General features: G+C 44.3%; 2 protein-coding genes across 5 annotated transcripts; one reads left to right on the top strand and one right to left on the bottom strand.

The window, feature by feature from the left end:
• Nucleotides 1–71: 71 nt before the first annotated feature.
• HSPD1 (heat shock protein family D (Hsp60) member 1) lies at nucleotides 72–12,613 on the top strand. 2 transcript variants are annotated; one of them, XM_082313528.1, is made up of 12 exons: nucleotides 72–224; nucleotides 1,102–1,277; nucleotides 4,221–4,473; nucleotides 5,040–5,122; nucleotides 5,831–5,926; nucleotides 6,240–6,333; nucleotides 6,736–6,904; nucleotides 7,263–7,362; nucleotides 8,301–8,546; nucleotides 8,907–9,081; nucleotides 9,703–9,881; nucleotides 9,973–12,613. In XM_082313528.1, the coding sequence occupies exons 2-12, from the start codon at nucleotides 1,104–1,106 to the stop codon at nucleotides 10,123–10,125; spliced, it is 1,722 nt and encodes a 573-aa protein (XP_082169654.1). In that variant the 5' UTR covers nucleotides 72–224; nucleotides 1,102–1,103; the 3' UTR covers nucleotides 10,126–12,613. The 2 variants fall into 2 exon arrangements, with proteins under 2 accessions (XP_082169654.1, XP_082169655.1); XM_082313529.1 differs by lacking the exon at nucleotides 72–224 and adding an exon at nucleotides 879–985.
• On the bottom strand, nucleotides 10,431–24,406 carry COQ10B (coenzyme Q10B). 3 transcript variants are annotated; one of them, XM_082313532.1, is made up of 6 exons: nucleotides 23,385–24,400; nucleotides 21,764–21,896; nucleotides 20,293–20,439; nucleotides 18,612–18,804; nucleotides 15,944–16,045; nucleotides 10,431–12,864 (listed from the first exon to the last, which is right to left on the bottom strand). In XM_082313532.1, the coding sequence occupies exons 3-6, from the start codon at nucleotides 20,412–20,414 to the stop codon at nucleotides 12,697–12,699; spliced, it is 585 nt and encodes a 194-aa protein (XP_082169658.1). In that variant the 5' UTR covers nucleotides 20,415–20,439; nucleotides 21,764–21,896; nucleotides 23,385–24,400; the 3' UTR covers nucleotides 10,431–12,696. The 3 variants fall into 3 exon arrangements, with proteins under 3 accessions (XP_082169658.1, XP_082169656.1, XP_082169657.1); XM_082313530.1 differs by lacking the exon at nucleotides 21,764–21,896 and having other exon boundaries at nucleotides 24,312–24,406; XM_082313531.1 differs by having other exon boundaries at nucleotides 21,764–24,400.
• Nucleotides 24,407–25,144: the final 738 nt, after the last annotated feature.

Genomic DNA, 25,144 nt, shown 5'->3' with positions numbered 1-25,144 from the left:
GCCGGCGGGCGCGGCCGCCCTCCTGCCGCCGGGGGCGGGGCCGCGGCGGCTATGCTGGTTCCCGGGCCCGGCGGTGCGGAGCCCCACATGGGCCGGTGCCTGGCGGGGGGCGGGGCAGAGGCAGTGAGTGCCGAGCGCCTTCCCGCCCCTGCGCACAGACCTGCCCGCTCAGCCTTGGGTCCGGACGGCGGAGGCGCCTGCTGCTCCCCCCGCGCTGCCCGCAGGTGAGCGCGGGAGCATGGCGGGTGGCCCGGCCCGGGGAGGGGGTGCCGGGGGTGCCGCCCCGCCGCCCGTTCCCCCTGCGGCGGTGGTTACCGTTGGGGGGAAGGGGCGCTCGCGCGGTGAACGGCCGGGCCCGCTGGGAGCGCGCGGCGCTAACGGCCGCGCAGCGGCGGGAGGGGGGCGGCGGCGGCGAGCCCCCCCGGCGGGCCTGGCGGCCGGAGCGAGGTCCCCCGCCCGCACGGGGGCGATGCCGGCGCGGCGGGGCCCCGGCGCTGCAGCGCGGCCGGGCTGGCGGCAGGGGGCGAGCGGCTCTTGACCTTGCTCCGCGTGTCCTGACGGAAGGCGACATGTGGCCGGGGGCCCTGTGCCGCCCGGCGGGCCCCGGCGCCCCTTCCCGCCGCCTTGCGGCCCTCGGCCTCCCCTCGCCCGGCCGCGCGGTGCGGGCCGCCCTGGCGAGGCGGAGTCGGGCGCGGGAGCCTCGCCCGGGCGCCCGCCGGAACGGCACCGCCGCGGCTGCTGGCGTGCGCGGCCCCCCGCGCCCCGCCGGTGCCGCCCGGCGAACGGCGCTGCTGGCGCTCCGCCGTGCCCTCGGGGCCGCCCGCCCTGCTGCCGGGGAGGGCCCGCGGGAGGAGCTCGGAGTTGCTGGAGGCTGCTCGGTGAGGAGCTGCTGCAGCCCTGGTCGTGCCCTGGGGACCCGGGCCCCCCAGCCCTGTTACTTGCAGTTGCTTGTGTGTTTCCATTTCAGCCAGACGAAAACCTAAAAGTTCGTGGTCGCTTGCTTTCCTTCCTGAACCTTTTCCCCTCTCTTGTATTCTAGAAGTATCTGTGCAAAAACATAACGCTTGTATCTTTTTCTCTGGATTTGTTTTAATCTTTTAGACATGCTCCGTTTACCTACAGTACTCCGTCAGATAAGGCCAGTGTCCAGAGCGCTTGCCCCCCATCTAACACGAGCATATGCAAAAGATGTGAAGTTTGGAGCAGATGCTAGAGCTCTTATGCTTCAAGGAGTAGATCTTCTAGCAGATGCTGTAGCTGTCACCATGGGGCCAAAGGTAATGGAAGACTTTGCGTTTATTTTACATTAACACTTTGACCTGGTTGAAAACACCATAGTAGAAAACAGTTGTTAGTTTTCCCTCGGTAGAGCTGCATGATTGCCATCTGCAGATCTGCAACGCAAAGGTGTAAGGGTATGGACAGACTACTGCAAGAGCCATATTCTCATTTTTGTCACGTGAACCATGACAATAGTGCATGTGCTTTTCAGGGTAACCAAGTAAAATGAATTGGATCACTGTGAAAGGTACATTAGATTTATTTAAACAGGTTGAAGGTTAAGGGTATGCGCATAATGGGTTGCTATGGCTCAGCTGACAGTCTGTAACAATGCAGTAGATAATTTAACTATTTAGATCATAAGGTGGGTTAGTTAGCATGAGTTTGGGTTTGTTTTGTTTTTTTAAACAAATTACAGTTTTGTATCACTTTACCATTTAGTATTAACAAGGTGAAAGAGACATTGAAAGTGTAATGTTGAGTTTTCAATTGACTGGTAAACGTTATCAGCTTGAGTGAAATTCTGTGGCAGTGGCATTCATTTATGCTGCTTATAGGACAGAATACAGTGCACGGTTCCCTGTAAGTTCTAGGTCTCTTGCAAAACGCGCTACTGTATTCTGCGTAGTCATGCAATGTGCAGTAAGGCTTGAAATGAGATTCATTTTTAAGGAAGAGACACTGATTTCCTTTGGGGTCATAGGAATGTCTGTTCCATGTACTAACAGCTTATGCGTGGTAGTTCTTCTCAAGGCTGCTTGGCCTCTCTAAAATTCATTCATGTATTTCTCAGACATTTTTGGTGCTCTATTAGCTTTATTCAAAGGCAAAAATGCCATAAGCTGAGCAGATCAAGGTTAAGGAACAGTGATGTCAGCAAGCTGTGGCTGTTTTCCATAAAGGAACAAAGTTTAAGTGTAGTCAGTTAATTTAACTCTTGGATTTTTTTGGATCAGGCTACTTTGTGAATGCCTAAGCATAGTTCTAATGCACTGGTTAAAGGGCAGTTCCTGATGCAACTTACTGTAACCTTGTGGGGTTTTTGTTCCAGTGTTCTCGCTTTATCTGCTGTTCTCTGTGTATTTGTAGAGATTTGGGGATTGTACTGTAATGCCTGATTCAGCTTTCAGCATTTTTAAGAAATATCATTCTGGTGAGGAAACTTCCCTTTGGCGCTGTTCTATATTTAAAGAAACATGGTTTGCAGTCTCACGCAATCTTTTGATATTGCTGCCAACATGTTGATTACTTTGTCAGAACTAGTTTATCCAAGAATTAGTTAATCCAAGCACGTGCTTGGATTCTTGATGTGCAGGACCATTCAAAATGCACGTGGATTTACTGGTGGCCTTCCTTTTTGCAGAAACACAGATAAAAAGTGTTTCTGAAGTGTAAATCCTTTTATGCAATCACATGCAAGTAGATTTTGTTGTGCTGCTCTCCTCATAGCTATCAAACAAACATTTGGAATAAGACCATGTCAAAACAGAGAATAAAGTTAAGCAAAACAAGGAGAGACTACATGAAGAACTTAGCAGCAGCAGGATCCTTCAGAGGGAGTTTTCTTACTCTTGAACACTTCTAGATTTAGGAGAAGTGCAGGTCAAATGAAATAGCGGTAAGAAGTCAGATTATGCATTATTTTAGCGTAATTGTTTTATAACGCAGAGTTAGAATTATGTAAACTCTTTCACAAGTTCAACGTTAGTAACTGAAGCTTCACGTTTCTTTTGCAGCTTTCAGGGCCAGTTGTAGTTCAGCAGTATAGCCTTGCGCGTGGCAGGAATCCCAAGTCAGTTAAAATCATTGAGGCAGATGCAAGTGGGCTCTGCGCAAGCGAGGAGCAGAGTGCACCATGGCGGTCACGTGCTGCACGGGAGTCCTTAGCGAGCCGCTTAGGCACCGGGTCCAGACCCTGGTGGGAGCTGAAGCCGCGCTGGCGTCTGATCAGCTAGGGCAGTGTCTTGGCAGGAGCTGGCGTGGCCAGCTCTGGGCTGGACCTGACGGGCCGGGTGAGGGGACTCGTGCGGGGTCAGCCGGCAGCGGTGTGGTGGGGCAGTTGGTCTCCCTGCCCCTCCTCCAACAGCTCCAGCTGTCAGCATAGCTAAAGAGTTTCAGGGCAGCAGCAGACCAGAGGTGGCTGCTTGCTTTTCTGCTGCCTCCAGCTCAAAGTGGAACATGATTGATTGGAGCAGCTATTAAAGCTATTGAATTCATCTGGGAACAAGCAGTCCTCTTGTGCAGGTGCATCTGCCCCCTGTTCCCTGTACGGTCCGTGGTTTCCCATATTAACTGTGTCTGTATATGTTGTGTAGGATAGTCCAGCTTTTTAGTTGAATGCAAGTGCAGGCTAAGAGAAGAAAGGCTTGTTAACTTGCCATTGAGAAACTATTCCAACACAGTAACACAAATTTGTTAAGCATTCTCAGTTCTCTTTGCTAATAACTAATAAGGTTTGTAAGTCTCTTCCCCCCCCACCCCGAATGTGCAATGAATTGAGCTTTGTATTACTGTTTTTCAATCACACAGGCTTTTTATTGTGATTTGATGGAAATTTTGCAAATTTATTTCATTATGTTGCTATATTCTAATTTTAGGGGAAAATGGCAGTGTCAGAGGGCATCTCTTCAATTATTTTCCTCTGCAAAGCCAGTCTTATTTTAGTTGCAGACTTCTGAGTGTGTGCTATTAAGCATTATGGCTGGGGAGTGAAGCCTCATTCTGTGAAAGTCTAAAACCTTTGAGCCATTTTTCCAGTTTTTCAGAACCTCGGTAATTGTGTGTGCTTGAAAAAAGCCCCAGCTGACAGCTCTGTGCAAGGTGATGTTTCTGTTCAGCCGTGGCTGTTCAAGAGGGTCTTCATCTTCGGTTGAACTCTTAAGAGTGACATGCTGTGGGTTATGTGGCTTTGATTTAATATTTGTTCTTTGCCACCCTAGGGAAGAACAGTTATTATTGAACAAAGCTGGGGAAGTCCCAAAGTGACAAAAGACGGTGTGACAGTAGCAAAGGCAATTGACTTAAAAGACAAATACAAAAATATTGGAGCCAGGTTAGTTCAAGACGTTGCCAACAATACAAATGAAGAAGCAGGAGATGGTACCACTACTGCAACGGTACTTGCACGTGCTATTGCCAAGGAAGGCTTTGAGAAGATCAGTAAAGGAGCTAATCCAGTAGAAATCAGGAGGGGTAATTTTTTTTTCCCTTGTTTTTAATGTTTAATCACTGTCTTTTTACTTTTCGTATCCCAAATTTGACTGGCTTCCTGAATAAATTGCCTTCTTTTTGAAGAGCCACATAAAGCTTTATATGAAGAGTGACGCGTAGAGAACTCGCTCGTTTCTGTTCCATTACTTACTCTGAACAATTCTTCATTTTTCTAATCATTCTACTATTTTATATGCAGTTAACTTGTTTAATTTGTCATAAGTAAACTCCATTTAAAGCCATTTCTGCATTTAATTAATTTCTGATAAGTATATAAATTTACTGGTGCCATGTAAATAAATTTGCCATAAACTTCAATCATATGTCACACCAATTCCAGAAATTATCGCTAGGCCTACAAATGACAATACGGAACTAGAACTGCCAGTCACTTGTGTTTGAATGTGCAAACTTGATGCGTTTTTGCAATGTGGACTTTGGTTTGAAACTTAACCTGTTTGCGGGATTTGGGTTTTCTTTTTTTTTGGTTTGTTTTCTGTGCTGTGTACCTTGTTGTGTTCACTCACAAGTATTCCATTCATCTTTAGGGGTGATGCTTGCAGTTGATGCTGTCATAGCTGAACTGAAGAAGCTGTCTAAACCTGTTACAACTCCAGAAGAAATTGCACAGGTAAAAAAAAAAAAAAAATTAAACCAACTTTATGTAGTTACTCTTCAGAACCAGTTTTGTGAAGTCAGGTTTAATGGAACTAGGTTGTGGGTATATGATGCCTGAGTGTTTTTCTTTATATATCAAGATTCAGAGTTTGTTTAATTGAACGATCTTCATGGTAATGCTTTCATTTCCTTGAGTTATTTAAAATTCCCAGTATTCTGCCTTCAACTACACTGCTAGAAGTTAGTTCAGAAGTAGGTAGGTTTTCTCATCTTCAAGTTTCATTCCAAAATGTGGTCTTAAAACATCAATTTGTGTACTTGGGAAGAATTGACGAGAGCAAAGATGTGCTTGCGGACGGGAGGGGATGGCAGACTTGTGGGAGTGCTGCGGATCTGCTGTGGGAGGCTCAGGCTGCGGCGGGTGCCCAGCTGGGTCTCAGGCAGCAGCCGCGTTGGCCTTTGTGGCGTATTTCTCCCCGTGGCTGCAGATTCAGGTGGCCTGCGTGAGCCCGGCGCATGGGGTCTGGCCCTGCGCTTGAGCTGCCCGAGAGCCGTTAGCCCTCCTAACGGAGCGCTGGGATCCCGGTGCGGGTGTGCTACGGTCAGCTGCCCTGTCTTGTCAGGAAACGGGAGAATTGCAAATGGTTATTCTGATTTTCTTTATAGTGAGGAAACAAATCACTTGCATTGTCAAATGAGATTAAATGGCTTACTGTTTCAGGTTGCCACGATATCAGCAAATGGAGATCAGGAAATTGGCAATATAATCTCTGATGCAATGAAGAAAGTTGGACGAAAGGGTGTAATCACTGTCAAGGTAAGAACTGGCCAACATACAGACGAAGTGCAGTGGCTGCCTCTTCCGTTAGGGCTGGCTTTTGTGGCATGCGATGTAGCTGCCGCTGCTCACATACGGTATCCCACCATAATTCCTCCCTCCCCGGCTCCTTTAGATCAGGGTTTGATTGCTGTTCCTTCTTATAATCCTTCTGTTTTGAAGGGGGAAGCGCATAACGCTGACGTGTGGTGCAGAGCCTTTCATTCTGTTGTGCATAGTATGCCAAAAATATATTTGTGCATTTGGTAATAAATAAGGGATCTTTAATGTGGACTTTCTTGCATCTGAACAGGATGGAAAAACTCTAAACGATGAATTGGAAATCATTGAGGGTATGAAATTTGACAGAGGCTACATCTCTCCATATTTTATTAATACAACCAAAGGTGAGTTAACAATCGTGCTTGTCAAATACCTTACGATGGTTCCTGTAAGTTACAAATAATGGTACCTGTTACAAAGACTTCACAATCTGTTATACTGCCTACCACGGCAATAGCACACTGGGGTCCTTCCCCATCAGAAACTTTTAACTCTTCGTAAAAACTTGTAGTCTGTGGGCTTTTTTTCTTCCCTGCTAAGTGTGGACAGGGTCCATGTTAACATCAGGCTGGCCCTGCAACACTCCAGAACAATGTAGAATTGAAAGTGGAGTCTTGGAGAAAACAAGTTGCGTCTCTTCTTTTAATGCTGTTGAAAAGCGCAACAGTTGCTCCAAAGTAGCTCCTTAAGTTTAAGAGAATGCTTGGTGTGTTTTTATAACAGGATAATGCATGTTGCTTCTGCAGGGCAGAAATGTGAATTCCAGGATGCTTATGTTTTAATCAGTGAAAAGAAAATTTCTAGTGTACAGTCCATAGTTCCAGCTCTTGAAATTGCCAACGCTCACCGCAAACCTTTGGTCATTATTGCTGAAGATGTCGATGGAGAAGCCCTCAGCACTCTAGTATTGAACAGGTGAGGCTTAAAATCCATACTTTTAGACAAATAGCGCTTTTTTTTTTGAATTTTCATCCTTTTAAAGGAATACATAACAAAAGTGTGTTTTTTTGAATTTGCTGCAGTGTAGTACTGTTGTCTGTTCTCTTATCGGTACCAAAGAAACAGAAGCTTTTATACACAGCCGTACTTTGCAGCAGCTTGGACAGAAGTTCAGTTGTTTCCCAACTACCTTGTTGAGGCAAAAGCAGCTCAGCTCACGAAGGTCTCTGTGTGTGCTTGATCGTTAGAGCTGTACTGAAATAATTGTTCTTAGTAATTAGACTCCTTCTCTGAACACATGTGGAATGTTGCTCTCTTCAATTCTTCTCTTCAGACTGAAGGTTGGCCTTCAGGTTGTTGCTGTAAAAGCACCAGGGTTTGGTGACAACAGGAAAAACCAGCTTAAGGATATGGCAATTGCTACTGGCGGTGCTGTAAGTAATTGTGTTTTAATTGCCTTTTTGCTCTAAGAAATGCTAATGGTATTTAAGGAGGAAAAGAATGTATGTTTTTAGGTCCATGGCTTGTATTTGGTCTGTTGCAGGCTGTGTCCTGTTCTTTCAAAAATGTAACAGTAACTCTAATGTTTGAATCTTCTTTTTTTTTTTTTTTTTAAATGTGGATATTGATCATTGCTGTGTAATACAGCCCTGACCGACCATGAGTAATAGTCCTTTTAACTGACTGAAGTTACACACAGCTTCCTTGCAGCATTTCAGTTTTTAAGGGGAAGAAGGGATATCAAGGAAATTTCTTAGAAATAGCAAAGCTTTCTTGCTGCCTTATAAAACTGTCTCATAATTGCCCAGACGTGAGCATGGCAAATCGAATTCTTTTAAGTGTTTGGAATAGATTGGATCGTTTTCTTGTGTACTCAGCTTCTCAGATAGGTGATGTGCCGATTAGTGTCCCTTTATGCTGCTTTTTTTTACACGCTTCAAAATCATAGCATGATACTGGGATCCAAAGGTGGTTCTTGAAATAAAACATAGTGTTTAAGCTAACTGGAGCACAAAGTAACAAAACTAGGAAACTCCATTCTAAAGTCACTTTAGTGCCAATATTCATAACTTCTCAAAACAGAAGGAGGAGACTGTAACACAACTCTGCTTGCCAGGCACTTTGAATCAGTGAGTTACATCAGTCAGTCATGAACGAGGAGTTGGCAGCTCCCTGGTCCGTGAGGGCCAGTTCGTGAGGTACCTGCGTGCCTGGACTCTGTCTGGAGAAGGGAAGGGTTTCTTTCAACTTGGCTGCAGCAGTGTGATTATTTTGCACTGTTAGCCTGCTGTATGTGTTCGTGTGTCTGTAAATAAAAAAATTCAGGTATGGAGAAGCTGTGAATTTCAGCTTTTCACGTAATTTGTTTCAGGTGTTTGGAGAAGAGGGTCTGACCCTAAATGTGGAAGATATTCAGCCTCATGACTTCGGTAAAGTTGGAGAGGTCATTGTGACAAAAGATGACACCATGCTTCTAAAGGGGAAGGGTGAAAAGGCTCAAATCGAGAAACGTATTCAAGAAATTATTGAACAGCTAGAAGTTACCACAAGTGACTATGAAAAAGAGAAACTGAATGAGCGACTGGCCAAACTCTCTGATGGAGTAGCAGTATTGAAGGTGAGAAGTTAATCTTCTTGCAAAGGGGCGGTATCAGTCCTTCATCGCTAATCTAAGTTACTATGGTGTGGTTCTCTCATAATCTTAGCAGTTGATTTGGATAAGGAATTTGGCTTATTACAGGGCTACACCTTGGTATTCAGAACTTGATGAAATAATTAGCTGAAGCTCTGTGCTGAGGCTTCTTGAGTGGTGAGGTACAGAAGGCGGCTGCCAGTCTGGGAGAGCACGGGCTTGCTCTCAGGCCCTTGTCACTCAATGACTCGAGCTGGCTGATTAATTTTGCGGCGGCAGCGGTTCCGCAGCACTCTCCCACCCGGGCTCCTTGCGCGGACCTGACATGCGGCTCGCTGCTTGTAGGTCGGCGGCACAAGTGACGTGGAAGTGAATGAGAAGAAAGACAGAGTCACCGATGCCCTGAACGCAACCCGTGCTGCCGTAGAGGAAGGCATCGTTCCAGGCGGTGGCTGTGCATTGCTTCGCTGCATTCCAGCATTAGATGCTTTAGCTCCAGCCAATGAAGATCAGAAAATTGGTGAGTAAATTACGTGAACGCATTTGTGGCAGCGTTAAGAATAGACTTTCTTCTGTCCCGAGGCTTTAGTAGATTAAACACAGATTGCTTCCAGTGAAGTTTTAGTTACTTGACCTTTAGAACCTCCTATCCCCTTGGCACAGTGGTCTCTGCCTTAGAGTGGGAAGGAGCTTTCACTGAGCCCCTAACTTGGATCTGAAAGACGCAGTAGCAGTGGAGCAGCAGGACCCCCTGCTAAGGACTGCAGACCCTTAAAGGAGAACCGAGCTGACTGTTAGAGCCATTGCGGAGGGACATCAAAGCTAAGAATGCTTGAGAGGGTGTGTGGCAAATCAAATGGAAAAAGGCCTTGTGCCATGTTACAGTAGCAATGCCCCTTACTGCCTTTTGCAGAAGTAAAACTAAAAGGTGTGCGAATGGCCTGCGATGCAATGATGTCATTTGTTGACAAATGTCGAGTAGCAGAGAACTCTTTTTCCCTGGAACGGATAGAAACAGCTTATGTTCTTGCTCAGAGGGTTCTCTCTCTCTCTCTGTGTTTATCTCCAGCACGTGGAGACGTGCCTGGGCAATAGGAGCAGCATATGCGACGCGTAATTCTAAACATCCTCTTTCTTACAGGCATTGAAATAATAAAGAGAACACTGAAAATCCCAGCAATGACTATCGCAAAGAATGCGGGCGTTGAAGGATCACTAATAGTTGAAAAAATCCTGCAGAGTCCATCAGAAGTTGGCTATGATGCAATGCTTGGGGACTTTGTAAATATGGTAGAAAAAGGAATCATAGACCCAACGAAGGTAACCTAAAATAGTCCAAATTCTCAGCTTTCCTTCCTCCCAGCGCACGTGATAGTCAGCGGGTGTTAAGTTCTTTCTTTCCTATTTTTAGGTTGTGAGAACTGCTCTGATGGACGCTGCAGGGGTCGCGTCCCTCTTATCAACAGCAGAAGCAGTGGTGACTGAAATCCCTAAAGAAGAAAAGGAGGCGGCGATGGGAGGGATGGGAGGGATGGGTGGAGGAATGGGAGGGGGCATGTTCTGAGTCCCGGGCGAGGGATCCATCACGAGCTGTGCTGTGTAGGGCTGACAGTTCCGACTTTAAAAACTTGAGCTGTCAGAGTGAGAGGGTGGATAGTGACTGAAGCGAGGCTGGTGTTTAAAAGAATCACTGTAACCATCAGTTACCGGATTTCATTTAACACACGTGTAATTGTTTACAGTCATTGTCCATGCCTACAGATAATTTATTTTGTATTTTTTGAATAAAGACATTTGTACATTCCTGATAACTGGGTGCAAGATCCATCTACCAAGGTCCTGATTTAAACTTAATTAAGGCACTTGATATTCTGTTCCAGAATTTATTGGTGCTTGCCAGTACTAGGAAGAACTTGGAAGCCACTGTGCGTAAGAGTAGACAATTGTGTACAAAGTAGGCAAATAGACAGTTATGTGACCTTTATGTAATAAAACAAACTGCTCCAAAGTTATGAAATGTATCATCACCTTATTCATCCGCACACAAAGCCATAGTCATGGGCGAAGCCTGACAGCCCGCTGCTTCTAAGATTTACTAGAAATGTGACACTTAGGCTTGGAAAGGCCAGGCCCCTTCCCTCCAGGAAACATTCCTTTGGCTAGCACGTTTCTTGGAAATACAAGTGACTTTAACTTTGGTAAGACAGATCTAAGCTGAACTGATGCTGCAGTTCTCTGAAATATTAAACAATGCTATGAAAATAAGGCACGTGCGCTGACTTTATTTTGCCCTGTCTGTACCGCTTGTTCCACCTGCTGAACAGGCCCGGTGCATCTTTGCCAGTACTGCGGGAGGGGATGAAACGGGTAAGGCTGCTTTGCTAAGGAGGGGGCGGGTAATAGTTCTCTTGCTCAGGTGTAGTGTGCGGTTACCTCCTTGGCTTGAGACTTCCACCCTTGTCTTCCAGCTTCCAGGATTTGGTTGGAATTATTTTGCACTAGATGCTTCTTTACCTTTAGAAATGACAGCTTTGTTTGCCGCCACCTGTGTTCTTTGACCTGACAGGGCTAACAACACTGATGCCTAGTCTCTTCTGCTTTCCAAGCTTCAAAACAAGGGTGTTCCCAAACTTGTGTATGTTCATCTCAACAAACAAAATTGCTTCACAGCTTCTCAGTGCTTTGAAACAGACTGACCTCTTCATCCAGCTGTCACTTTCCTCAGCTTCCTACCTTGAATAAGACCTGTCCTTCACAGCCAGGCTGTGTGAAATGGCAGTTGCTCTTCCTGGTCTGACCCTGCTTCAGGGCTGTCCGTGGCCTGAACCACACCTTCCTATGCTCTTTAACAGGCTATGCTGTAGTCACCGTGTGGATTAGGGACGCCTCAGAGAAAGGACCAGCTTCAACACCTGGCCTGAAGCTTCACCTAATTTCAGTATGGAAATTTGGTAATGCAAGGCAGCAGATAGACAGGATTTAACATCTGTTCAAACCTATTCACATTTCTTCAGAGAGTGGAAAAAGAACATTAATGTAAGGAATAGAACTACTGAAAATGAATTTAATCAAGACAACCGATACCATCATAATGCACTGCTAATTAAATGGCAGTACGGTACCGGAAAAACCCCCAAGAACAAAGGCTTAGTGCTCTCCGTTGTATGTTTGTTAATGACAACTGCCCTTGGGTGTGAACGCCTGCAGTACGCGGCGGACACCTTGTTCCCTCCTTCCCAGGAGGCAGCACTGCGGTACAGAACACTGCGCACCCCTGCCCTAGTTCTCAAAGAGGTAACATTTCTTCACTTGGTTTAAAGTTGTGCTGGCACGGGGAGCTGTTGGCATGAGATGAGATGTGTCTACCATAACCGAAGGGCAGCGCGTAACAGTGAAAGAGGGGCAGGTAGGCAAGCTCAGCCTGCCAAGGGTACTGCGCGCTCACCAGCGCCTGGAGCCCAGCCAGCCAGGAACCACTGGTGACAGCTGGAACTGCTGCACTCAAATTCTAGTACTCCTTATGTTACGCGTACCTCTTAACATTTAATTTCTGCAAACTCAGGAGCGTTCAGGCTGTGTTGTTTTTTCTATTGCAGTTGCTGGTCAGGATTCAACAGCAGCTGGAGGCTCCTGACTTACTTACCCTTGTCATTCGTTTGAATTAAAAGCATGTGCTACTCCATGCTTGACTAACGCTTCCATACTCCTCAGAGCTAGAACATCAGCTTCCCTTCGCTTGGCCAGAGTTGACAGAGTTGATGCTGTTAAGTTACATTCACACTACTAATAACTTAAACTTGAGTTAATGTTACAATGCTGAAAAAAACCCATAAGCTTAGATAAGGCAGAACTTACACTGTGACTACACAAACCGTTTGGCAAGTTAGTAACGGCAGCCTGGGATACCTCGTGTTACAGTAGCTGCCGCTGTCTGTTACTGATGAGGCTTTAAGTTGCACTTGATTGCAGCTCGAACATTCTATATACATCTGGCTGAACAGGGGTCTTTTGTACAGTATAAAATCTCACACACAGCTCAGGTACGAAACAGATGCCCCCGAGGAGGAGCGTGGCACCTCTTGTACAAATGAAGTGTACAAACAAGTTTATAATGGAGGTTGTTACAATTTTCCCTTTATGTGTGATGAACTTCATGAAGCATTAGCTCCCGAGGTATGCTTGTTTCTGGGCCGTGGAGTTTGGCTGCTCTTCTTTCAAAGGCAGCTACCATCTGCTTTACCACTTCATCAAAAAACAGCGTAGCGAGTTTTGAGTGTAGAAGTGAACGAAATTCAAAAGAAACCTGTTTAAGAAAACAGAGAAGAATTGTTTTTCCTGTATCTACCGTTGTGGTAAAATGCTGTTACAAATAGACAACCTCATTAGAGAATCTCCAGTTAGTCTGCAAGGAAGCTGTGGGAGAAAGAACAGTTAAAACCGAACTAGGGGTGAGTGTGCCTGTGAAGAAAAGCCATACTCCTCGGTCGGAGGACTGCCTCCCTGGGCTTTTCAATTAAAAGAATCATTTTGTTCAGTTCTCTGAAGTAATCATTTCCATTTATCTAAGCTAACTGTATTTTACTTAATAAATAATGCATCGCAACACATAAGTAAAACATTTGGGATAAAGAAAAGCTATTTTTGACAAACAATATCTTGGTTACTTTGCACACAGAATTCACTTGGGGACAAAAGTCTGAAGAAAATCCTGCATGGCAAGACAGCAGGCCTACAGGTAAGCTGGAGCACGCCCGAGAGGCATTTAACAGCAGCTCAAAATAGTTACCTATTAAATACCACCATTTTAAATCAGTCTTTCCATCTTGGTAGCTGTAGTTATGGTATGTTCCAACAAGAGCAATTTACTGACTAAAGCTACAAACTTGCTTTTGTGTGCCCTATCTCCTACCCAAACACCTCCCGCGCTCGAGCTGCGCTGCGGCAGGCGATGTCAGAGTACAGACATACTGGTGACGTCCTCTGTACCAAGCCCTCGGGCCTCCTACCGCAGTGCTCGGAACTTAACTGCTGCATTTGCTTTTTGCTACCAAATCTTATAGGTAAACTGAAGCTACTGTAGGAGTTACCAGTTATGGCAGGGGCGCAGGGAGTCCGCTTTCTCCACCCTCAAAAGGTACAGTCACTTTTATGTTAAATAGCCTTCAATTAGGCTTTTGTGCTGTGCTGGCCTTCGGTCTCGTTAAATAACATCCCCCTAAGGCTATGGAATCGCATTGTTTTGGAATACACAGCTTCCCGAAAGGATTACAGAATTTTCAGGAACAGAAACAGGTTGCTCTTCTGCAATTGTATCACTCCTGCTATAACATGTCTTTTGGACTGAGATTTAAGTATTTTTGTCATTCCTGAGAAACTGGCAGATTAAATGCCAAATGGAACAAATACAACTTCTCTCAAGTTGCTTATGCGTAATGCATATTAACTATGGAACAGTAGCGCAGAAGTAATTAAACTACCTGAACTGTAAGCCAGGCATAGCTTCATTTACATTTGCTTGACCTCAAGCATCAGTAAAATTAACGTGCCTTTTGAAAGTCTGAGAGGTGTCATGAGGAGCACGTAGAGTTCTGCAGAGCAGGGATAATGAGTTTTGCATCGTGTTCAGTAACTATGTAAAAACTTGGGGTATGCTGTAAGTTTGCAGACGGTAAAAATGGTGTTGTGCTTCAGTCTATATACCAAATCATTTAAGAACTGAAACCAAACTAGAAAAGTTCCCTGCTGTATGCATATGTCTCCCAGCATCAGGCTGGCAAAACAATGATGCAGTAGCTTGTGGGAACCAGCACAACCCAAAACTCAAATCACATTTTCTAAAGCAAATGAGTATTCTTGAAATCAAAGTTCTCTCTCATAAGTATTTGTAATTGCACAGTATGTTTTGAGAAGTTTGTTGTGAAATGCTTATCATCCCTATCTGCACAGGCCCAGAGGCAAGTAACGCAGCAAGTCAGTAACTGGCAAGGGTTAGAGCCCTCGAGGACTTGCCTTTATGAGTCAACGCCCTGCTCAGCTGGCTGTGTTTGCCTCTGCTACCTCAAAATGGGGTAAGCAGTAAGAAGTATCGACACTGTTTCCCCAAGAAAGTGAAAATGCCCATTTTAAGTCCAGTTTAACTCCCTTTAACTGAAGTTCTTGACCTGAAATGTCAAAAGGTAGCTCGGGGGGAGGGGGGGATATATGATGATTTTTCCTCACAAACTCAGTATTTAGATTATAGGGTTTAAACATTTGTTTAATTCAAGTTTTCTCAACTGATTTATGGCTTGGGTTAAAAGCTACCTTATGTACTGGACAGTAGCAGGAACTGTCACTTATTTGCCTGGAGAAATTCAAATACCATGAGCAAATAACATGCAAATATCATTGGCAAATCCCATAAGAAATGTATTTTGAGTGCCTATAGATTCATTTTTACTGTTGAACTGTACGAAGCACAATACAGCAATAAGTTGAAAGTTATTAACCCAAGGAGATTAATGTGCTAATTTACAACTACTCCAAAAGCTCTTTTTCCTATTTACAGAAGATAATTTTTAAAGCAGAGTATCCCAGCAGATGGCAGCAGGATCAACCCATTTCTGTGCACTTTTGTAGCCTGTTCTGAACCCCAGCTTAGTTATGTGCTCAATGCAACACCTACTCTTAACACTATAAAATGTAAGAAAAAAAAATGTGATGACAGACTCAATAGACAAAATGCAAAAGCAGTAACTTGAGTGGAAGACAACTTGTCTAGGAGTAACAGGCTAAATCAGGTACTGGATTTAAAGAGCAATAGTGTTGAGCTGCAGTGATATCCCATCATAGAGTAGAAAGACAGCAAAAATCTATTGTACCTGTATTACAGAAGGAAGGAGTAAGGCTTAAAATACATGAAAGAGTAAAATTGGAAGCCAGGAAATTAAATTGACCAAACTGCAGGCCAAACAGGACAGATGGGAGAATGCCTACTTTCTGGTACCAAGAACACTTAGGTTGTAGAGTAATTAAAGGAAATAGCAAAGTATGTTTAGTATTTCTCCCTCTGTATTTGACTGTCTAAAACCATCATTATGTTTAGAATTGTACGGTGAGAGATATGGTGAGAGATAGCACTCCCTAGGCTGTTCATGACAGGCAGACACCCCACAGCAGACTGCAGACTCTAAAGGACCCTGGAGTGGTTTCCACATAGTAAAGTTCACAAAATTTTTTCTTTGGGTAGTAGTGACTAAAACTAACTTGTTTTCCATATGTATATGTTTAAAAAAAAAACAAAAAAAACCCAGTACCAGCCATTAAAAAACAAAAACCACAGTTAAAGATACTGTTTCCATGCCCTGTTCCAAGCACGTGGTAGCCTTAATTACAATACTTACTGAAAAATCCAATGTACATGTCCTTGGATAACCAGGGATACCTGGGCTGAAACGCCACACTGTTTCCAAGTGATTAAATAGCTTTCCGTCTGTGCAGGATGCCTAAAAGGAAGTTCAAAAAGTCAAGCTACAATTAGGCTTTTACAGGTGTGACAAAGTTACTGAAGTTTGTATTTGCATTTTGTTAGGCAGTGAAGGTCACGGCATAGTTAAAATTATTCTTACAGTGCAGCCAGCATAAGATCCTATTGCACAGTGGCATTTACAGCAAAGTAACTGAATCCCTTTTAAGGGAGAGGAAAAATTTTTGTGTTGGGAGTCATAAAACAGATCTCTAGCAAGATGCATATAACACCAAAACAATGCCAATACTATATGCCAGAATTTTGAACAACAGTTTTAAGCAAAGGATGTGGATATTTATTGGTTTCAATTTTTTTTTCATTACATGTACAGAATGTTTTATATACTGATACATAGACTGGTAGTCTTGGGCTATAGGAATGCTTAGCATCAAAACAAACCTGACTGAAGACAAACTCCAAACATCTTCTGTCACGAGATACTACTGTCATCAAGTGCTACCACAAAGACAGTAAGACTATACACTCAAGTTCATAATCAGCTTCTACACTGGCTTTTAGTTACTGGCAAGCCATATTTAACTATTTCAGGAGCGCTTGCATACAATCCTACTTTAAACCAATAAAGTATTTGCAGTAGTTGGCTTCGTAGTTTTCATTATAATAAGGTCCTTATTTTCACTCATTTTGCTTTTAGCACATATAGCTAATTTTGTGTGGCTATATTTAGAATAGAAAAAGATTGAAAGACACATACTTCAAAATCATCCAAATACACAATCTCAGTTGTCTTGGAATTTCTAGAGAGAATTTCTGTAACTGTTTTTTAACTCTTTTTTTTACAGGTCTTACCATTACCACAGACAGCTCTGTGATAAGCTCAGTGATAAGGTAAGCCACCTCAAAGACTAACCAGCAGCACAAAAATACCTACATTTTTCTGCCCAGGAATGAGATGCGGTGTCTGACTACTTCTACCACAGAAAGGGGAGGAGTAGAGGCAAGATTAGACACGAAGAGCTGGGCTTGCTTTTCCTCCTGCTGCCAAAAGGGCAGGAAGAATGGGAAAACTGCCAGTGTGTCCCCCTTGCTCCCAACCTTATAAGTAGCAAACTCACCCGTGCTTTCCTCTGCGGCAAGAGCTGCTGCTACCAGTCTGATTTTTCCATTGCTCAAGCACTGCTGCCACAAGCAACAAAGCTGTGCTCATTTTGTCGCCACCGGTAGCCCGCTATGCTAGACCACCATGCAAGCTGCCTTTGCCCAGAGTTATTTCTGAGGACAGTGAAGTAGTCCAAACACACAGTCGCTTCTCTAGAAATGTTCCTACAGTTATATGAACATAATGTAAACTTCTAGGAAAAATAATCCCAGCAGAGAAAATGCTAATAAATCTAGGAGGAGGAAAGCTAAAGAAACGGTTCTCCTCATCGCTTTCATGACCTTTTCTGAGACAAGAAATCCTCTTTTGAGTGAATTAGAGGTAAAAAGAGTTCGTAAGCCAATCTGATAGCTGTGTGAAAGGAAAAAGCCAGGCTTGTCAGGGAAGAGTAGAAAGGGAAAGCAGTCAGCATGTAAAATGCAGATTTTCCATTGTAGCTGTTCAACTTTCTTAATAAAGGGAGAAAGATTTTTTTTCTTTCCAGAATCAGTAAGTACCTTGAATAAAGGCACTTTGCATATTCCCTTCCCAATTCATGTCTCTCCTGTACTTAAGAAACTCAGTTTCTGTTTTGAGCAGTGTCTCTTAAGAGGAAGCCTAGAAAAGAATAGTGAAATAGGATATCTAAACAATTGTCTTGAACCGCAATCAGCTGATGTAATTCCACTAGTTATTCCAAAAAACAGTCAAGATCTGCCACATGAAGGGAGAGGCAGTTTTGCTGTAAGGAATCTGTTCTGAGCTGTTCCTAACCAAAACAGATTTGAATACGAGGCAAACTAGTTAGAAGATCCAGACGCCATTTAAAATTTCTCCTTTGACATTTGTCTTTTAATTAGTGCTCTTGAAAAGCACTTGAAAGGAAGATAAATACAACTGCTTCTCTTCTGAACAAATTAATTCTAAAAAATGGACTTTAAGTGCACACTTCTGTCTTCTCATCAATACACTGAATAACAAGCTCTTCAGCAGATCCTACACTTAAATTTAAGACTTCTCATATCAGCAAGTTAAAATCGTCAGGAGAAAAGTAATGACAGATATCAATTTTGCTAGGGCATCAGAAGCCACAGTTGTCAAAGATAACTTTTAAGTCAGTATTAATTTTGCATTTTGAGAGGCTTGGACAAAATTATAACAAAACCAAACAAAACCGGTATACCTTCATTAATGGCTGCTAGTTTCTCCAGCAAAATGAAATTAAAAGGCAATCCCCCCGACCCCCCACCATTTGGCAGCTTATGTTTTAAAAGTATATTCAAATTCTCTCCAATTAACCTAAGTCTTTAAACAAAAGCAACACAAGTTTTGAGCCACACAAAGCACTTCCAGCATCAATTTTGTTTTGAAGCACCAGTGAATTATTTGAATTTCAACAAACAAAAGTTAGGGTAAGTTACAGCTTAGGAAAAAAAAAAGTTACCTTAACTAAATGTGGTCTCACTAGGGTAACAACCGATGTATACCTCTCTACCACAGGAGGGAATCCTATTTCTAGCTGTGCTTTGCAGTATCCAGAGCGCTTTGATAATATATCTGACTTTTTACACCAAGGAACAAATAGTTTGTAATTCTCCACAACAGCAACAACTTCATACATTTCCTGCATAGAATACCTGGAAACAGAAATACGAACACTAGTTACAGGGTATTTTAACTTCAAATTCAATATTAAAAAGTTTCAAAGATGGTATAAATGGCATAGGCTGTTTGGAAGGTGAACATACAGTCACCTGAAAACGCTACCACTGTTTTGGGGAAATTAAAAAGAAAAAAAAAAAAAAAAAGTAATAAACTGGTACAAGTCTTTGCATAAAGATGCAAAACACCACACAACATCCAGCAGTAAAGTTAGTGAACAGTGAACCTGGTGTCTGCTACTTTCTGCAATATCAGGTAAATATGCATACATTTCAAATGGAAAAATAAAATAGTTTTTCCAGGACAGCTGTGCCTTCATTTAGGTAGACCTTAGACGTTCCACATAAAGAACCCACACTTCAGGGCTACCAAGAAAAGGTGTATCAAAACTAAAGTACTTTTATTTCATAAGGTTTAATTAGAGGAACACTACTTTCCTTATTTTAGCCCAAATAAAAAAAAAGCTTAATTAAAAAAATCCATGCAATGGAAAAACCTCACAGCATCACAGAATGGCTGAGGGTAGAAGGGACCTCTGGAGGTCATCTTGTCCAACCCCTGCTGCTCAAGCAGGATATTGAGATCATACAAAAGTATACAATGGCAACATTTTAGTTGATTCTACTGTAACGTGGCAAAGTACTACATAGCTATGGTTTTTAATTTTTAGTTCTGACTCAGAAAAGAATTGAAACATATGCTTAATTCCATCTGTGTTTAAAATGAAGCATATGTTCAACAGTACTCAACAGTGAGTACTATTGGACAAAGCGTCTTTTTAAGTGACTATGCAAAATCTGTTGCAGTTCAAGAAGTATCACATAAACAAATGTTAAGCATAGTCAAAAAGTTATGCTAATGATCAAATAGTTCATTCTATTGTGGACCAGAGAGTGGGGGCAGATCCCAGTCTCATTAAATTAACTGGAATTTTCCCACTAGCTTTAAGGCAAACAGGATTTCAAAAATCTTTTTCTATGTGCCTAAGTTTCTTCATCACACAACTAATTATTTTCCTTCTTTTAAAGAAGAAAGAAAATCTCGAGAAGTGAGAAGTACAACATAATGTAAGTGCAAACATTAGCATGTATTTGGGGAACAAACTGAGAGTTTTCACACCTGTTGGTTTATTCCCATTTCACTAGACAAAATTAATAGCATATTCTTCCCTTTCAGGGTTGGTTTTGGATTGTCATGGAATAGAGGGGTTATTTCTGCCATTTCTTTCTATGGGGCAAGGGTTTTGGGTTCCTACTCTTTTTATACTCAATTTCACACTGGAAAAGCCTGACCTCTACAAGTTCTGAAAGTCAAAACTCCTTCCTAGTCCCCAGTTGGGCAGAGTCATAGAGGCATGTGTCTTCAGGGATGCTCAGTCTTTGAACTTCTAGCATTTCAGATTAATCACAGCAAACACAAAATCAATAAGCATATAAAGTCTCTTTCCACACTTCTATACAAACCCTATAATTCTTCTTTCAGAATATTCTTTTTTTTTATTTACTAGTGGAGCAGCAATGTTGAAGAAAGTTCTTGAAAAGGTATGGCTCATTACAGGTACTTGCAAAGGAGAAGTTCTGGTCATCAGAATACCACAGGAAGCCAAGTGCCTGAAATAGTGAAAATGCTTTTAGATGTGTTTCATATCAGCAAAACAAATAACACCACATTCAGGTGAGACAAACAACCTATTGTATAACATTCCAGAAAATGTCAGATTCAGATGGAAAAACAAAGGCTCGTAACAGTATACAAACTGTTAAAAACGCAAGGGGGACTTTTTTTTTTTCCTTAGGAGAAACTAAAAATAGCCCCCAGTCACGAGAAAAGTAACTGGCAGAGTAAAATACAAAGGTCCTCATTAAACCTTGGCTTCATGGCAGCCTGAGTTCGTGTACAAGCCTCATATGCACTTAATTTGCAGAACGGGCTTTCTTAATAGCAAAATCAAGGCATAGTCTGCAATACTTTACCCTTTTGGAATATGCAAAGAAGAGAAGGTTCCACTTGGAGATACAAAGTTGAACTCTGCTATAATTCCTCTGCTGCTGTCCTTCTTAGAAGGACAGTTTCATTTTGAAAGTCCTTTCAGAAAGCACATTGTTACCCAGCTTTCAAAATTTCCTTCAGTAAAATATCATGCAAAGACATGGACACAGTGTTTTCATAAATAAAACTCAACAAATTACCTTTAAAAATGCTAGTAATTTTAAGATTGCACCTCAGTGTTCTCTGTGAACATCTACACTAAAATCTAACAAATATTCATTGTGACCAATAGGTCTGTTCTGCTAAATTATTGATTTTGCCTAGGTCAAGTCAGTTAAGATGCAAAATGCTACCTCAAAAGCTCTGATTCTTGGCACCAGGAAGTTAAAAATGCCACTATTTGCTGTCAGTGATTCTACAAACTAAATTAAAGAGCAATTTAGGTCTTTTACTGTCCTTTCTCTAATTAAGCAATCAGGACCATACTTCTGGATTCACATAGTCAAAAATGGAACCAACCTTCCCCACTTAGCATTATGCTTGTTTGGTGGTTTGTTTGGTTGTTTTGGTGGGTTTCTTTAAACAAAATGAACAGATAGATGCATTTTTTACTAACTACCAAAGTAGCCTAGCAAATTACAGTTACCAATTTAAACAATTAAAATTATTATTATTAACATGTTCTTTAAAAAATCAACGTAACTTTGAATTCTAAAGAAACACAATAACAACCCGGGACTGATCACATTAGCTTATACGGTTACTGTATTAGGAGACAAGCAAATAATAAATTGGTATTGAGTTTAGAGGAAAATCATAAGCAGCAGCAGCTGATTAGAAACAACCTGTACAGACCTTTTAAAAAAGAAATAAGCAACTGTGATATGAAGCAAGATGATTGACAACACAGATTGTAATCACTGCAGTTGAAAAACAATTACTTACGATGGGACGGAAGTATGGTGTCGAAACTAAGAAAGAACAGGTCAACTTTAAAAGTCTTTAGACAACAAGCTCTGCAAATGTTTGCAACTGTGTCTCAAGGGATGTGGACATAGTCTGTTTTTTTCCACACAGACTGGACAAGACTGTTAAAGAAAAGCATTGCTTTGGCAGAAACGCTGGACAGGTGCCATTGTGGCAGATTCATAGAAAGTGTTCAAAATGTTTGGACCAGACCTCATTCTGGAGAGTGCATTTAAATTAGTTGCTCCATCTCGGGCTACATATAGCACACAGTCCAAACGAGTTGCCAGGTTTCTTTTCTTGGTTTGTTTTTTACTGTAATGCTATGCCAGTGTATTGTTTCATACAGCTTTATCTAGACCCGTTTCAGCTACAAGGCTGAAAAACAATCTCTACGAATAATCTTTTAGCTGCTCTGAGACAATGTCCCTTTCACAATTGTATTGCCATTCAAGGAAGGCAAGGTTAAGAGAGGTTATAATGCTAACAAACATGGTGAGAATTCATCTCTCTCCCGATTTTATCTGAAGAAAAACAGATGCTATGAGAATGTGCTGGGCTCAGTCCCAGTTCAGGAAAGCATACCTCTTCAAGAAATCACAAAAGCACAGATTTCAATGGACCGTCACACATGTTTTTGTGAACCCAATCAAGGTCACAGAAGAAAAACCAAGTCCATACTAGAATTCAGACACACCTGCCACCTGTGTATTTATCCTCTGACGGGAATACAGCCGTATCCACTCATCCTACTCTTACTGGCATCGTTCAATTCCTGCCACTCACTGCTTTCTCTCTAAACATTTGGGCACCAATCACAGTATCACCTGGCTTCCATGACCTGAAAAGGAAGTATTTACTGGTCTATGGTATACATACATAAGTGATCTATATTCAGTGATTATTTTTAATAACTACAAAATTTTCTAAGCCTAAAGATTAACATATTTTTGAAAAAAGGGATCTCAAACTCCTGACTGTAAAGACTGAAATTAGCGGTAAGAGCATGCCAGGGCAACTGTGGTTAACGTTGTCCCAACTGTTACTTCCATAAGGTTAGTGATACCTGATGGCCATTTTATGGTCTGAGATACTTGAGTTGATCTCATTGGAATTCTTTGTCAACAGCTGTTCACATCCCGAAAAATGAGTGTTGCCAACACGTGTCCTCATTAGCATCTCAGTCTGAATAAGCACAAGAGACTAATTTACCACCTGAGTCCTTGAAGCCTTGCTACTCAGCACAGTAAGGGGTCCGCCGAGTTGACAACAGGTACAGAATGTACACCAATGACGACTGCAAGACGCGAAAGCATACCCAGCTTCAAGGCTACAAATAATACAGCACCATTTTGGATTCAGCCTGCACTTGCTTAAAACCAGCTGCCAAGATTCTTACAGCTTACACTAGAAACATTTTCAAACCTAGGTTGCAACCAGTTACTTAATGAATTTCCTTATATTGCACACCCTTCCCAGTAATTGATTTTGCCCTTAATTCAGGACTCATATTATTTTAAAAATAGCAATTTTATTTACCAGGATTGAACTACTTTAATATTGCAAACACTTCCTAAAGATTAAAGCACAAAGGATATACGGTAAGAAAAATGGTCCAAGTAAGATGACAGATTACACCACTGCACAGTAACAATTATGTCAAACAGCTGCTTGAAATTTGACATCATGAACCAGTCTCTATTCCACTTTTTCACTGTTTTTATGAGGATGACAGGAAGACTTTGAATTTAACAAAGAGACACAGCAGCGCTGCCATAACTGTAGCAACAGGTGAACCTTTTTTCCTCCTCTTTTAAGATTCTCAAATTACACTCTGTCTCGTCTGGTTGTTCTTTTTCGGCCAGTTGCAAGATCAGCCCTTCTCCCAAAGCGTATTTTGTTTTTCAAGTTGTTCCAGTCAGCCTTACACATGATCAGGGGGTAAAGAACTTGTTACATTATCTGAAGTGGGAAACATCTGGGCGTTTTACTCAGTTTTTCATTTCTTTTGTGGATTGCTCAAAGTTATGAAACCGGCTCAAGCAAAGAAGAGGCAAGTTTACAATCTGAAAATCGTTTGTTCTTCCATCCACACTGGCCGTGTTGAAAGCAGCCAACAGCTACCGAAGCTGAGGACGCCTCAGCCGCCCCCGCGGAACGCGGAGCCGGAGGGGGCCTGGAAGTTCCTTCCCTCTCCCCTTCCCCAAAGCCACCAGCTTCTGTCCGCGGCACCACCGGGCAGCGCCGCGCTCCCCCGGGCGGGGCGAGCCGGCCAGGGGCTCGCCCGGGAGCGTTCACTCTGGAGCGTACTGAGGGACAGCGCGCCTCAGGCGGCCCCACCCCGGGCCCGGCCCTGGCCGCGGCGCCCCGGGGCTACAGCGGGGCCGCTCGGCGGGCGGAGGGGAGCCGGGGCGGCGCGGCGGCGGGACCCCGGGACGGCACGCCACCCGCCGCGACGGTGGGAGGAGCCGCGGCGGGGCCCCGGCTGGCTGTCACCCCCGCGGTCACTCCGCCTCGCCCCGCGTACCTGACAGAGGCCGGGCGCGGCGGCGGGGCGGCGACAAGCCCGCCAGCCAGCGCCCTGCCGAGCGCCCGGCCGCTCCGCGCCATCTCCGGCCCCGCTCCTCGCCGGCTGCCCCGCCCGCCCCCGCGCGCTGCCTAACGGCCGCCGGCGGAGAGCCGCGCCCCCGCGGCCCGGCCCAACCGCCTATCGCCGCTCGCGGGCCGGCGTCACGCGCTGCGGGCCGGCCCGGCCAACGCTGGTGGGGGGGCGCGCGCAGTCACGAGACAGCTCGGGCTCGCGCGGGGGGAGGGGGGAGAGGCCCTTCGCCTGATTGGCCCAGCGGCGCGCGAGCCCCGCGCACGGCTATAATTGGGCTTGAGCGCGCGGGGCGCCCCACACAGCGCCGCGGGGGCGGTGACAGCAGCGAGGGCGGCCCCGCCCCCCGCCGCCCCGCAGCGCGCGGGGGCGGGTTGGCACCGGCCGGCCCCGAGGGGCGGGAGCGGCGCCGCTGGCAGCGCCGGGCCGGGCGGGCTCCCCGCGGCATCGGCTGCGTCTCCCGGGCCCGCCCCGCCCCGTCCCTCTGCGGGAGCGCGGCCTCCGCGGCGGAAAGGAGGTCGCGGAGCCGCCGGGTAAGAGCCCTCCGCGGTGGGGGCGGCCGAGCCGGGCCCCTTGGCACCTTCCCGCTCCGTGCCGGGCGCCCGCTTGGCCCGCGCCTCGCCTCGCCTCGCCTTCCCTTCCCTTCCCTCCCCTCGGCGGAGGGCTGCGCACGCAGATGTGTAGCAATCCGGTGCCCAGCCTGCTTCTGCCCCGTGCAGGGTAAAGTTTAGAACAACCGACGCCATTAAAACTTACCTGAC

The sequence above is a fragment of the Platalea leucorodia genome (genome assembly GCF_965183815.1).
Source record: "Platalea leucorodia genome assembly, chromosome: 5".
Lineage (NCBI taxonomy): Eukaryota > Metazoa > Chordata > Aves > Pelecaniformes > Threskiornithidae > Platalea > Platalea leucorodia.
The sequence above is the reverse complement of the archived record's forward strand: the minus strand, read 5'-3'. Positions and strand labels throughout refer to the sequence as shown.